The 15390-nt window shown below is 36.9% G+C and overlaps 1 protein-coding gene across 1 annotated transcript; it reads right to left on the reverse strand.

Moving 5' to 3' along the window:
- Positions 1-12596: 12596 nt before the first annotated feature.
- LOC139865694 (uncharacterized) lies at positions 12597-14877 on the reverse strand. Its single transcript, XM_071853774.1, has 8 exons — positions 14812-14877; positions 14478-14703; positions 14036-14195; positions 13625-13695; positions 13456-13533; positions 13195-13282; positions 13005-13060; positions 12597-12896 (listed from the first exon to the last, which is right to left on the reverse strand). Exons 1-8 carry the CDS (start codon positions 14875-14877, stop codon positions 12823-12825), a joined length of 819 nt encoding a protein of 272 aa, XP_071709875.1. The 3' UTR covers positions 12597-12822.
- Between the last annotated feature and the right edge of the window lie 513 nt (positions 14878-15390).

Raw genomic sequence — 15390 nt, forward strand, 5'->3', positions numbered from 1 at the left:
GAGATTTGCTGACCTTCAGTCTCCATTAAATTGTTCCTTGATGCCAATCGAAGGAACTCAGCAGTGTATTCTGCAACAGTTTTCTGGCCCTGTCTTAAGGACTGGTATTGCTCGAATAAAAACTGATCATAGTCGGAAGGAAGAAATCGAGACATCAACATTCGTTTCATCTTCGTCCATGATCTCGTAGGTGGTTTGCCCGATCTCCTGCGCTGATTTTGAGCTTGTTCCCACCAAGATGAAGCTCCTCCTTTTAAACGATAGGCTACAAGTTTGACCTGTTTAGCTTCAGGAATATCAGAGAAATCGAAGAACCTTTCAACTTCTGCGATCCAATCCAGAAACTCTTCTATGTTCAGATTTCCGTTAAATGGTGGAAGGTCCACTTTTAACCGGAACTCCTCTTGATGATGTTGTCGACCCCTGGTCACTCGACCATCTTCACGGAATTCCTGATATTCTTCCTCAGATGAAGAATCATAGTCTTCCATACGTGGTAGTGGTCGTTGAAAGATGGGTGGCTGATAATATCGTGATTGCTGCTTCTGAGTGGTATGTTGGTAGTAATGGGTTGGTGGTTGAGGTGGATCTCTGGTGGGTGGAACCCGAGAGCGGCTACGAAGAGAAAACCTCTCAGTATCATCGCCATCTCTATGTTTCTCCCTCACCTGCTGCTGCAGCTCTCGAACATCAAGTTCAGGCTGTGCAAGATGTTCATCGATGGTCTTGAGCATAGCATTGATGGCTTCGATCCCTTTGATCACATCAGAGAGATCATTATCCCTGGCCCTTTCATCACCGGTCATCGTGAAGAGTGAACCTCGCTCTGATTGCCAACTAATAAGGACGAGATATCTAAAGAAGCAAATGCGACTTTAGAATAAAGTAACTGCACACAATTACTCACAAAAAAGAACAATTCAGAAACAAACTTTATTAATAATTATAAAATGATCGTTCTGAGATAAAACAATAGGGTATATATTGGTAATTAACCCTAATTCAAATAAGGAAACAATGCAACTTAAAAGGAATTAAAATCAGTCCTAATTAAACATAACTTGGGGCCAAAGAAAAGCTCTTCGGGCTCCAACAAATAGGCACATTCATCCATCTGGTTCCACGTCACGTTCTGACATTATGGCATAAAGAATTTAAGGCGAGTCAAGAAAAAAAAAAAATTTCTCTCTATCCTTATTCCATATCATGATTAGTATTATTAAAAATACTAATCAACGGTATTCTTGTGTTTTGAAGAAACAATGCCTCCTCGTCGCGTGCCACGCCATGAGACTCCCGAACAAGCCCTTCAACGGATGATAGCCACTGCCGTGGATGCGGCCATGGCCGGTCACTCCTCCAACAACAACAATAACAACAACCACAACAACAACAATCAAGGAGCTGGTAACTCAAGTGAAGGGTGCTCCTACAAAGCCTTCATGGGGTGCAAACCTCACACTTTTGATGGAACCGGGGGACCGGTTACTCTCACTCGATGGTTCGAACAAACGGAGGCCGTCTTTAGCATAAGCGGTTGTTGGGACCAAGATAAGGTCAAATACTCCACTCACACTTTCGCCGGTGTCGCCCTCACATGGTGGAACACCTATGTACAATCGGTGGGTACCGATGAAGCTCACGCCCTCTCTTGGGCCGACTTAGGGGAAAAGATGATTGTCGAATATTTCCCTCGTGAAGAAACCCGAAGGCTCGAACAAGAGCTAAGAACTTTGAAGGCGGTCGGAAACGATCTCAAGGCTTATAATCAACGATTTTCTGAACTAGCCTTGATATGCCCAAACCTTGTGAACCCCGAAGCTTTAAGGGTTGAACTTTACATGGATGGTCTTCCAAAGAGCATCAAACACGGGGTAATATCATCTAAATCCACTAATCATCAAGAAGCTTTGAACATGGCCCGCAAGTTGATAGAAACGGTTGACGAAATCGTAGTTCCGACAACTACGGCCGAGGATAAATTGGGTGGCAACAAAAGAAAATGGGAATCCCCCCAATCAAGCAACAACTACAACAACAACTTCACCAAAAAGCCTTACACCTTCGACGGCAAGAAGGGTTATGCCGGAAACCTACCCCTTTGCAACAAATGCAACAAGCATCACTTTGGTGAATGTGGCAAGCTAATTTTCCATCGGTGCCAAGGAGTTGGTCATAAGGCCAACGAATGTAAAAGTGTCGCCCCCATCGCTCGAAAGGGGCCCAATGCACCAAAGACGGGCACTTGTTACGAATGTGGCCAAATGGGCCATTATAGAAATGCATGCCCGAAGAAGAAAGATAACCCCAACACACGCAGCCGAGCTTTCAACATCAACACCGAGGAAGCCCGAGATGACAATGAATTAGTCACGGGTACGTTTCTCCTCAACAACACTTATGTTACTTGTTTATTCGATTCGGGTGCCGATAAGAGTTTTGTATCCAAGACTTTGACTCATTCTTTTAGCACTCCACCACTTCCACTAGATACCACTTATACCATTGAAGTGGCCAACGGGAAACTATTGAGTGCTGACACATATTACCGGGGGTGTACGTTAAACATTTTGGTTATGAGTTTGAAATTGATTTGATACCCATGGAACTAGGAAGCTTTGATGTAATAATCAGTATGAATTGGCTAGCCAAGACGAAATCTCACATCCTTTGTGATCTTAACGCAATCCGGATTCCTATCGAGAATGGCGAACCTTTGATCGTTTATGGCGATAAGAGTTACACCAGACTCAACCTCGATTCGTGCCTAAAAGTTAGAAAACTACTCCGTAAGGGTTGTTTTGCGATCCTTGCCACGTTAAGAAAGTCGAGTCCGATGAGAAGCATATCGATGATGTGCCAATTGTTAGTGACTTTTTCGATGTATTTCCCGACGAATTGTCGGGTCTTCCACCTCATCGACCGGTTGAATTCCAAATCGATCTTATTCCGGGAGCCGCACCCGTAGCACGTGCACCATATAGACTTGCTTCATCCGAAATGCAAGAATTGCAAAGTCAAATCCAAGAACTACTTGACCGTGGTTTTATACAACCTAGCCATTCACCATGGGGCGCTCCGATTTTGTTTGTTAAAAAGAAAGACGGATCCCTACGAATGTGCATTGATTATCGTGAACTAAATAAATTGACGGTTAAGAACCGATATCCTCTTCCTCGCATCGATGACCTCTTTGATCAACTACAAGGGTCTTGTGTATATTCGAAAATCGATCTCCGCTCGGGTTATCATCAATTAAGGGTTAAGGGGGAAGATGTCTCCAAAACCGCCTTTCGGACTCGTTATGGTAGTTATGAATTTCTTGTAATGCCATTTGGTCTCACTAACGCACCGGCGGTGTTCATGGATCTTATGAACCGCGTGTGCAAACCAAATCTCGATAAATTCGTTATTGTGTTCATCGATGACATCTTGGTCTATTCTAAAAGCGAAGAAGAACACGAACAACATCTCCGACTTGTGCTTGAACTCTTGAGACAAGAACGACTCTATACCAAATTCTCCAAGTGTGAATTTTGGTTGAAGGAAGTTCAATTTCTTGGTCATGTTGTAAGTGACCAAGGTATTAAAGTCGATCCATCAAAAATTAAAGCCATTAGTAAATGGGAGACTCCTACTACTCCTACTTACATTCGTCAATTCTTGGGTCTCGCCGGATACTATCGTAGATTCATCAAAGATTTCTCTTTGGTCGCTCGTCCTCTAACCGCGTTAACTCATAAGGGAAGAAAATTCGTTTGGGCAACCGAACAAGAATTCGCATTTTAAATCTTGAAAACGAAGCTAACCACCGCTCCTATCTTGTCACTTCCTGAAGGCAACGATGATTTTGTTGTGTATTGCGACGCCTCGAAACATGGTTTTGGGTGTGTGTTGATGCAACGAACGAAAGTCATTTCTTATGCTTCTCGACAACTCAAAATTCATGAACGAAACTACACGACACATGATCTCGAACTCGGAGCCGTTGTCTTTGCACTTAAAATGTGGAGACACTATCTTTATAGAACTAAGAGTACTATCTTTACCGATCACAAAAGTCTCCAATACATCTTCGAACAAAAGCAACTAAACATGAGACAACGAAGGTGGATTGAAACCTTAAACGATTACGATTGCGAGCTTCGTTACCATCCCGGAAAGGCAAATGTAGTAGCCGATGCCTTAAGTCGAAAGGAAAGAGCGGTGCCCCTTCGAGTACGAGCTTTAAACATCACCATCCACACAAACCTTAATAGCCAAATTCGGGTAGCCCAAGATGAGGCTCTCAAGGATGAAAACGTTTCACACGAGCTCTTGAACATTCTCATCTCTTGATTCGAAGTTAGGGAGACCGGACTTCGATATTTCGCCTGAAGGATTTGAGTGCCTAGATATGGGGACCTACGAAGTCTTATTTTAGATGAAGCCCATAAGTCACGATACTCGATTCACCCCGGTGCCAATAAGATGTACCACGACCTTAAACAACAATATTGGTGGCCGAACATCAAAAGGGACGTAGCTACTTATGTTTTCAAGTGTTTGACATGTTCCAAAGTCAAAGCCGAACACCAAAGACCATCCGAACTACTTCAACAACCCGAGATCCCGCAATGGAAGTGGGAAAGGATAACGATGGATTTTATCACCAAACTACCAAAGACGGTTGGCGGTTATGATACTATTTGGGTTATGGTTGACCGACTCACCAAATTCGCGCACTTCCTAGCCATGAAGGAAACCGATAAAATGGAGAAACTTGCACAACTTTACATTAAGGAGATCGTAGCCCGACACGGTGTACCGTTATCAATTATCTCCGACCGAGATGGCCGTTTTGTTTCTAGATTTTGGCGTACTTTAAAAGAAGCGTTGGGAACGCGTTTAGACATGAGCACCGCATATCATCCGCAAACCGACGGACAAAGCGAACGCACAATTCAAACCTTGGAAGACATGCTACGAGCTTGCGTTGTCGACTTTGGAAAAGCTTGGGATAAGCACTTGCCTCTCACCGAATTCTCTTACAATAATAGTTATCATGCGAGTATTAATGCCGCACCATTCGAAGTTTTATATGGCTGAAAATGTCGTTCACCTCTTTGTTGGGCCGAAGTAGGCGACACACAAATCACTGAACCCGAACTCATTCAAGAAACAACTGAGAAAATCGTTCAAATCCGAGATAGGCTTAGGACGGCCCGAAGTCGTCAAAAGAGCTATACCGACAAACGATGCAACGACCTCGAATTTCAAGTCGGTGACCGAGTAATGTTAAAAGTCGCACCTTGAAAAGGTGTAATCTGTTTTGGGAAACGCGGGAAGCTAAATTCGCGGTATATTGGTCCTTTCGAAATCTTGGAGCGTATTGGAACCGTTGCTTATTGTTTAGATCTTCCACCTCAATTGAGCTCCGTTCATCCTACCTTCCATGTATCTAACTTGAAAAAGTTTCTTGCCAAACCCGATATCGTCATCCCTCTTGAGGAACTTACTATTGATGACAAACTTCATTTTGTGGAGGAACCGGTTGAAATTGTGGACACCTCCGTCAAGACATTGAAACAAAGCCGAATTCCAATTGTTAAAGTCCGTTGGAATGCCAAAAGGGGACCCGAGTTTACTTGGGAAAGGCAAGACCAAATGCAAAAGAAATACCCTCACTTGTTCCCGGTTCCGGAAACGCAAGATTCCGAGAAAGAAACAACGACTACTACGCCTACTTAAATTTCGGGACGAAATTTCTTTTAAGGAGTAGGTAATGTAACATCCCGCCTTTTTCCATTTACTTTTCCGTTTAACTATTTTAAATTTCGTTATATGTTTATAACATCTCCCGTTAATACACGTTTTAAAAATATCTCGTTTAGGTAAATCACGCACCTGCAACCGAACTCGAGGGACTAGTTTCGCCAAAGTACCAAAGAGGTGACTAGCATTTGACTAGTCAACCCCACCTCCCATCTTTTTTCATTTCCATTTTTCTTTTCTTTTACTACTTCCCTATTTTCTTTCAATTCTCCAATTTGAAGATTCATCATCTAAATCCGTTCAAGCAAGCATCAATCAAAACAAATTACATATTTGGAATTCTTGCAACTTCCTCTTCGATTCCATACCGATTTCATTACATTTGGGTAACTTTCTAATATCACTAGATTTTGTGTTCTTGATGTTTTTAAGTTATAAAGTTGTTAATTAGTGTCTATGACTCAAGTCTAACATGATTATATGATTTATATGCTCGATTTCGTTGTTTGAAGTAACTAGCTTGAATATGAACTTTGGTGTGTTTGATTTGATGATTTGGTTGCTTGAATGTTGTTAAATGATATAAGTACATGTATTAAACGGTTCCTAGTATCACTAGCTTCAATTTGATGTGTAGGTTGCTTGAGAAAACTCCATAAACTTGATTAGTGATTTTGGTGAATTTGGGTTAGGGTTTGATAAGCTTGAAATGAATATTTGATGCATTGAATGCCATGAATTATTGTTAGTAAGTAGTTAGTTGTATTGTATGCTTGATTATCTACAAAACGGCGTGTTTTATGTATGCATTAAATGCCCGAATCATAAATGTGCACTTGTAAAATTTGAAGCATTAAATGGGTGCATTGATTGATCATTTGATTTGAAAAGTCTGTTATTGCAAATAATGTTTTTGGTTGGTGAAATGTTTTTAGTTGGGTTCCTTGTCAAATTAGCTTTCTAACGATATAAGGTGCGAGTTCTAAGTGTTAGCGGTTTGTGATTTATGTTTGAAAGAGTTTTGATTTGAGACTTGGACATTTGAGACTGACTAGGTACCAGCTTCCGTTAAATGCCGCGGCGCGGCAGTCTTGGGTCGCGGCGCGACCTAAGGCGTGTCCAGGTTCTGACTTACTTGTCAATTATATGAAAAATGTTTGGCACGCTATGGACCTCCGATTCATATGAGACTTGTTCTAACATGCTTATATATGAATAACTAGCATAGAAAAATAGTTCGAGACCCAACCCGAACATGTTGACTTTTTCGTTGACTTTGACCCGACCAAAGTTTGACTTTTTGTCAAACTTAACCAAATGATTATGCAACCTTCCTAACTTGTTTCTATACTTGTATCTTGCATGAAACTTGACAATTTGATTCACATGCTACATAATCGAGTCATAACGAGCCATAGGACTAATTGAACTTCTTTGATCAAACATGTTTTCCAATATTGATACAACCTATTTGTTTAGGTCAAGACTAGCATTGTGGTTTGTTCACGTTACTTGTCGAAGTACTATTACACTCTTGCATATAAGGTGAGATCATAGTCCCACTTTTACTCTTTTGAACTTACATTTAGGATGAGAAAACATAAACGTTTCTTTTTACTAAGTGAACGCAAGTACAGGAAAACAAACATTCTACATACGAGTTTGAACAAAAATTCTTAATTCGATTATCATTAGTTACACTTGCCGGGTGTAAGCGAGAACTTATGTTATATGGCCATATGGGTTTGACAAACCCTCATTCAAACGGTTCGCTACCGTTTACGAATGGAATATAATTTCGAGAAACAGTGTATGTTCTAACACTATTGTGATGGGTTTCTATGGAAGGAATGTTAAGCATTGATAATTGGGTGCTCGTGAATATTAACTTTTGGAATGTATTACTATTATATCAATGTTACAAATCTTGTGGTTCACTTGTACTTACTTACTTAAAACCTATGATTTCACCAACGTTTTTGTTGACAGATTTCTATGTTTTTCTCAGGTCCTTGAATGTTTTGTGATACATGCTTCCTCTCATTTCTTTTGATACTTGCTTGGATGTCGAGTATACATGCATACGTGGAGCGTCTTTTGGCTACTTTCAAATTGTGTCGCATATGTTTCATTTGCACTTTAAACTTTGTAACGTAACTAGTTGTCGAACTACTTTGTAAACCTTGAAACATCTATACTTTTGAAATGAATGCGACATACTTTTGGTCAAACGTTGTTTTAAAGACTTATGACCACGTAACGGGACCTAAGTAGACGGCGCCGTCAAATGACGAAATTGCTGGGTCGCTACAGCGCACACCTGCACGCACCGCGCACATCCCCTGGCCAACTTTCCTTGTGTTTTTTTTTTCATAAATTTCTTTCTCGCTTAACCGCAACTCCGATTAACATGAAACTTGGTTAACATGCTCATATATGATTTCTCGTCATGGGAAAATTGTCGGATACCCGACCCGACCCCGTTGACTTTGACTTTGATAAAGTTTGACTTTTAGTCAAACCTAAACAAATACTTATGCAATCATTCTAGTTGCTTTTATACTTGTATTTTGCATGAAACTTGACAACGTGATTCACATGCTATATAATCGAGTCGTAATGAGCCATAGGACTAATTGAACATCTTTGACCAACCGTGTTTAACGTTATTGATACGACCTAATTGTTTAGGTCAAGACTAGCATTCATTCTTGCTCACGTTACTTTATGAAGTACTTTATTTACTCGTGCACTCAAGGTGAGATCATAGTCCCACTTTTACTCTTTTATACTTATACTTGGGATGAGAAAACATAAACGATTTATACTTTTATACATTGAACACAAGTACGAAAACAAACATTCCATGTACGAGTTAGAACAAAAATCCTCAATTCAATTATCATTAGTTACACTTGTAGGGTGTAAGCTAGTAATTATGTTGTGTGGCCATACGGGTTTGACGAACCCTCATTCGGACGGTTCGCTACCGTTAGCGAATGAAATATAATTTTATCGGTATAGTGTATGTTCTAACACTATGGATTCAGAGGTAACATTCAGTTAAGCCTTGATAATTAGGTGCTCGTGATACAAACAACATCTTTGGAATGCAAACGATTTGGATAATCAACTTATACTAAATCTTGTGGTTCAAATACATACGTTTACTAATACACCTATGATTTCACCAACGTTTTTCGTTGACAGATTTTTTTTATGTTTTTCTCAGGTCCTTAAACGATACGTGTTACATGCTTCCGCTCATTATTTTGATACATGTTTGGATGTCGAGTATACATGCATACATGGAGCATCTTTTGACTTTACATTTAACTGTGTCGCATAGGTTTCATTTGTATTTAAAACGTTGTAACGTCACTACTTGTTGAACTACTTTTTGAAACATCTTTACATTTGAAATGAATGCGACATATTTTGGTCAAACGTCATTTTAAGGACTTATGACCACGTAACGGGACCTAAGTAGACAGCGCCGTCAAATGACAATTTTGTCTGGTCGCTACAAAAACGATCTCAAGATTCCGTAATCTAGAAGTGAACAAATATTCATCAGTCAAATTTGTCGTTGTAAGTATAAAATGTTAAAGATTTCTATGTGTTTCTCAATCGTTAATTTTTATTAGAACCTAAGGATTCATAATTAATAATGAATCATTTAGACTCGAAATAGATGTCAAGCCAATTGAAACCAATTATTCAAACTTTTCATTCTGTGGGTAGAAGTGTCATGAGGTATTTTCAACTCTTTTTTTCTTGATATTTTTACTGTTAATCATATTGTTGTAGTAGTAATTCTGATTAATGGCTAGTGATCATAGTTACCTCTTAAAATTTCAGGTATACGATAACTTGCAGAAGCTCTTTGGAGTGAAGAATGAATTACACTCAGGGTTCTCATGGTCACTTATTCATCGATCTGATATCAAAAGATGATTCTGTGTTAAACATTCTCAACGTGTGCAATGTAATTCTATGTTGGTTGTTGCCATTTCAGTCATGGTCTTATGGATGAATGCTTTTTTACCTTTCATTGACAAGATAAGTTGGACCAATCTAATCCGCAATGTAGTCTTTAATTGTGGGTAAGTAGTGGGCCCATATTGGTGCGAAGTTTAGCTTATGTGAACAATTTTGACTTTAAAGCTAATTTTACAATAATCAGAATATTGGTGTTATTGATTTGATTATACATTATAAAATACAATGGGGTCACATTATTATCGCAGACATATATGTGTTCTGATTATAGTTACACCTTTTCTAACTGCTCACAAAAATAAGACGAGATTGGGATTTAGACCCAAAAAATAATAAGACTAATATATTTGCCACTTATGTTTCATTTCAATCAATTTGAATATAAACTTACATTTCATAATTGTCATGTAGATCAAATGTTAGCCGGTTAAATTATAGTAGTTTTTTTACTGTTATCTTGGAGAAAGTAGATGAGGTATTTTGCGTTGCATATATCAGCTAAGATGATTTATATGATCTGTTGTGTTATGCATAGATAGTGGAAGCTACCGGTTTTTGTTGGGGATTTAAATCTAATTCTTATCATCAGTTCTAACCCAAATTTCAATTCAAAGTAAAAATTTTAATGATGGATGTGCTATAAGACCTAAAATTAGAATTTAACTTGAAAAGGGTTCTGCTTATACTATTTAACTGGCTCACAGATACGAGATGTTTTTCATTTTGTATGTGTTCTTTTATGTTTCCTTTTGTGGAAAATAACTATATATTGTTTGGAATTATGACTCTTATGTAGGTTAATTTGATACATCGGTTACAAGGTTGAATTTTTATAAGAAGTTGCTAGGTGTTTTACTAATTCTTGGCTATAGTAACATTTCAAATGATTCTTGAATAAGTACCAAAATATATTTGTATCAGTTGGTCAAAATAAAATAAAAAAATTTGTCTAACTAATTGACTATAAATGTATGCAGGGTACATGTCAGTGACAGAAGCTGGGAGCACACTGGTGTATTGTGGGTGAACTGAATGAAGCCTCGAGTAACTTCCATACATCGAATCTCATGGGAAATGGTTCTCACTAAGAGGTTAGTCTTAATAAAGAAGGAATTGCTATTTGACCATTCCTTTTAATCGAAAACTTTGATTTTGATTTACTAAAGTAGGTGAATATGGGCAACTATATAAAAATCACCTTCGTATCTCATGTACAATTTGATTAACATACTTAAATGCTCATTACACCCATATTTACATTTTCATGCCTTTGTAGATGAAACTTGACAGCAAATGTAAGCAAAGCCCAACACTAAGTTTACTATGGAGTAAAGTATCCTTTGACTAAGTTCACTATGGAGTAAAGTATCCTTTGCATTTAGAGTGTGCTATCCTCGATATTGGGCTTTATAACCTCTCTTGGATCTTTAGTTTTGTTTTCTTATATATCTTGGTTCTGGTTCAATGGTGTTGTCAAATCGGTGTTCCTACAATATCTCGAGCGCTAATTATGCCAACATGACATTCGGTCAGGTATCATAACCAAGTATATGTTCTATATTTTTAATACCTCTTTAGTTATCATATTGTTTATGTTTTATATTTTATTGTAAATCCATTTGTAACTACTTATAATTCAATTGGAGCTTGTAACTGAGCAACAATTGATGACCATCAACAACTCATTCGAAATGTTAGACGACTAATTATGTAATATATATTATGTAACAGAGAACTTGAAGCCATTAGAGATTTGTGGTTTTAGTGAAGTAAGTTATAAGTTATTAATTTTCTGGTGTGAAAGAAATGATCCAAACCTATATCACCATGATATATGCAGTTTGAACTTAAACATTATGTTTCTTCTTTTAGTCTGGTTAATGCTTTATATTGAATATTGATATACAGTAAAACCTCTATAAATTAATAATATTGGAACCGACACATTTTATTAATTTAACGAAATATTATTATATCGATAAATTATTAATTTAAAAAATTGGCTTATATTTGTGAGCAACTCTCAAATTAATGTATCGACATTCGAAATTATTATGTCCGTTCACCTTACCTATTTGAATAAAACATAGACAATCACCTTCAAAATTTTTATTAATCTTTTCTACAAAGTGGCACAATGGGCGAGTTTTTGCCAAAATTTATGTCAGTTATTCATTCGTATACATATACATAATCTTAATCTATGTATATAAACCATATATACTAAATTTCTAGATGAACTACATGTTAGCTTAATATACATTGAAAATTCAAAGATGTATTTTATATGTTTTTGACGACTCTAGTTATTGAGTAAATAGCAAGCGTCGATTTATTGGCGACTTGACTAACTCTTAGAGCCTAAAGTAAATTTCAAGCAGGATTTAAAACCCATAGAAATTTGATTTTACCATTTTCATGGCGTCTCAATTTTATTTTTAATTTAATTTAATTTTAATTTACTTATTGACCGGAGGTTCACTCGGAAGCAATCTCTTTATCCTTCGAATAGAGAGAGGGATGACTTTCTCTACTTTTGAGTGTTTTTCACTCTAGGTGGAGAAATGACTTGTCTTTATTCTCGGATAGGAAAAAGATTGTCTACATCTCACCTCCCCATACACCACTCATGTGGTATTGGGTTTCGTTGTTGTTGTTGTTGTTGGTATTTTATATGTTTTTCTTGAACAAATTCGTGATTTCAACACTAAGCATGATTCGAACAAAAAGAGATTAGGGCCCCAACCTCTTGTATTTTATATCATCAACGCCAATTTTGATCAGACTAAGATAAACACTGAACGGTTAAAACTTAAAAGCATTAAAATCATTAGAGCCAGCAGCAAGGACTGTAGTAAATTATATAATCTAACATGAACATAAAACAAACACCTAAGGACTGTAGTAAAGAATCTACATATCCCCCCTACCCTAGGATGTTACTGTCTTTTTCTGTTTATGAAATGCTTACGCTTACCAAATAGACTAGCTTACCAAATAGACTAGGGCAAATAGACTAGCTTACCAAATAGACTAGGGCACTAATACTAGTGAAAACTGTCAATATCATCTTTTATCTGCTCGTCGTTGAAGTTCGTCCATCATAAGATGCGCCACGGATTCATAGCCCATTTCCCGAGCTACATCACACAAACAACATTTTGTTAAAAAAAATACATATATACAATGTAAAACTGCTGTTTATGATATCGACATAAAAGTTTCAATCATAGAAAAATATATCAAACCTCTGTAAATAGCAATCCCCGTTGGGACCATCTTTCGCTTCTTTAAACAGATAGAGCTATAAAAAACATAAGAGGTCACCGTGAGAATTGCAGAAACCTCAAGTTTGGTATTTCACGGGACAAATGAGCACTTTTAATTAGAAAGATAAAAAAAAAAAAATGAAAAAATAATAATAATGACGGGGTGTACCTGTTACATATCCAGTATGGTTTGATACCTTCTTCTTCAATGCAGTGAGGACACTTCCATTGCTTGTTCTTTCTGACTTCTTCCATTTCTGCCAAAACAGAATTAACGAAACCATCAATACCTTTACAAAACTTAATGGTCGATAATTAATTATTAATTAATTAATAATCTATATAAGAAAAGATTAATGGTGTAAAATTTAGCTATTTTTATCTATGTCACTTTTGATTGAAACAAGATGAATGATCTTTTTAGACTTACCTTCGCCATATCTGACCTTGAGGCAAGCTCGACAAAGAACACCATTGGTAGAATGACACACCGAGCAATCTGTCTTACCTGTGAGTGAAATATGTAAGTTTACATATTAAAAAAGTTCATATTTAAGGAGCATTTATATATATTTATAGATTAGAATATATACACTAACCTAGGCACGGCTGATCAGGATCACGATCATTACACCTTTTACAGTCTTCTTCACCACACAATTTCTTTTGCCTACACAATTTAATTTAATTATTAAAAATCTAGAATTAGAAACAAGTTAATCTCTTTGTATGTAGGTATACTATTCTGCAAAAGGATAGCAAAATACTACGTATGACATACAATTCACTAGGTCCAGCAACTGATGCAACACTTTCCTTGAATATAAATTTCAATCTTAGCTACTTTTTAATTTTAATATAATATAATTACGATATACAAAATATTAGTAATAGTGATAGCAATAGCAATGTTCGGTTCAATTAGTTTTCCAGTGTGTTCTAGTTAATAATACGAATAGTTGTTCAATACATACAGATGTACATAATAATACGGAGTATAAGATATGAACCTGCAGAAGTGGCAGCAAATCCCAAGAACTGGATCGTAAATGCTTCCCCTGCCTTTACTCATGCATCGTGATTCGGATGACACATCAGCAGATCGACACAATCTCTTGTCCACGTATGGAGCATTAGCTGGCCTGTTCTTTTTCTCTTCAGAAAAATCATCTATTTTCCAAAACCAAAATTTCAATAAACACCATTAGGTTCATGTACACATATATAGATAACATATAACATATAATGCAGGTTTTGAAAAAACTAGATATATGTAACACAAATTATTTACTGATTACTTTTTTGTTGATCAACTTGTTTTTACGAGCTAAATCAACTTACTGTCATTTATTTTTTACTAAATATGCCCTAGATATATACTAATGTATTATTATAATGGTGTATTATTACTAACAAGTTGAAGTGCCGAAAATGAAAATAAGATTGACTAACCATCTAGGGACAAAATTGGAGAATCTGGAGGAAGTCGAAGAGATCGACGAGCAGAAATCAAGTCAGTGGAGGAATTAGGGTTTATTTGTTGCAATCGATTTGAGCGACGTAAAGGCATACTACTGTAAGCACCCTTAACATGTTTCCTCCTTGGTGATTTTACAGGAGTTGTAAACGCTCGTAGCTCAGATATTGTTTTCTGTAACCCTAATGAAGCTAATCGAGCCTGTGATTTTAGATAATAAGTTTAGCATCATTTAATTTGTATAATAATAATCGATAAATAAACGAGTTTATAGATACAGAATCGAAGAGTGAGAGTACAAAATGTGACCTGATTTTCGGAGATGCGAGCGTTTCGGATGTTTTCGTAGTCGATTTTAGCTGGAAACCGCCCCATTTTTCTTCAATGACGAGAGAACTGGAGAAGACAAAACAGAGGTGATGCGCACTATAAACGAGAAAGTTCAGTCTCAATCTCAACGGATATAAATTGAAAAGTTTGAAATTTGAATTTGAATCTGAATTAGATTACATTAATATCAAAATTACACGAATAGTCCCTTTAGTTTGTATCAAATTTCTAGGTTGGTCAAAAGAGTTTTTTTTTATGCAGATGGTCCCTATAGTTTGCACACATTGCACATATAGTCCTACTAACGTCGTTTTTTTTCTGTTAAAATTTAACATGTGTGATACACATGATGATATTTTGTCATTTAATCTATCATCTTTATTTAACCAAAATTCTTCCTTTTACTTTTCTTTTCTATAATTAACAAACCTATTCACAAAATCATACTCGGATTTCAACTCAAGATTCACATTGAAAATATTAAACCAATTAGTTCTCACTAACCTGGGGTTTCACAAGTCGTTTAGCTGGTTAGTAAATTTAAGAAGGAAAAATAAT

Source organism: Rutidosis leptorrhynchoides, chromosome 9 (genome assembly GCF_046630445.1).
Source record: "Rutidosis leptorrhynchoides isolate AG116_Rl617_1_P2 chromosome 9, CSIRO_AGI_Rlap_v1, whole genome shotgun sequence".
In the NCBI taxonomy this organism is placed as follows: Eukaryota; Viridiplantae; Streptophyta; class Magnoliopsida; order Asterales; family Asteraceae; genus Rutidosis; species Rutidosis leptorrhynchoides.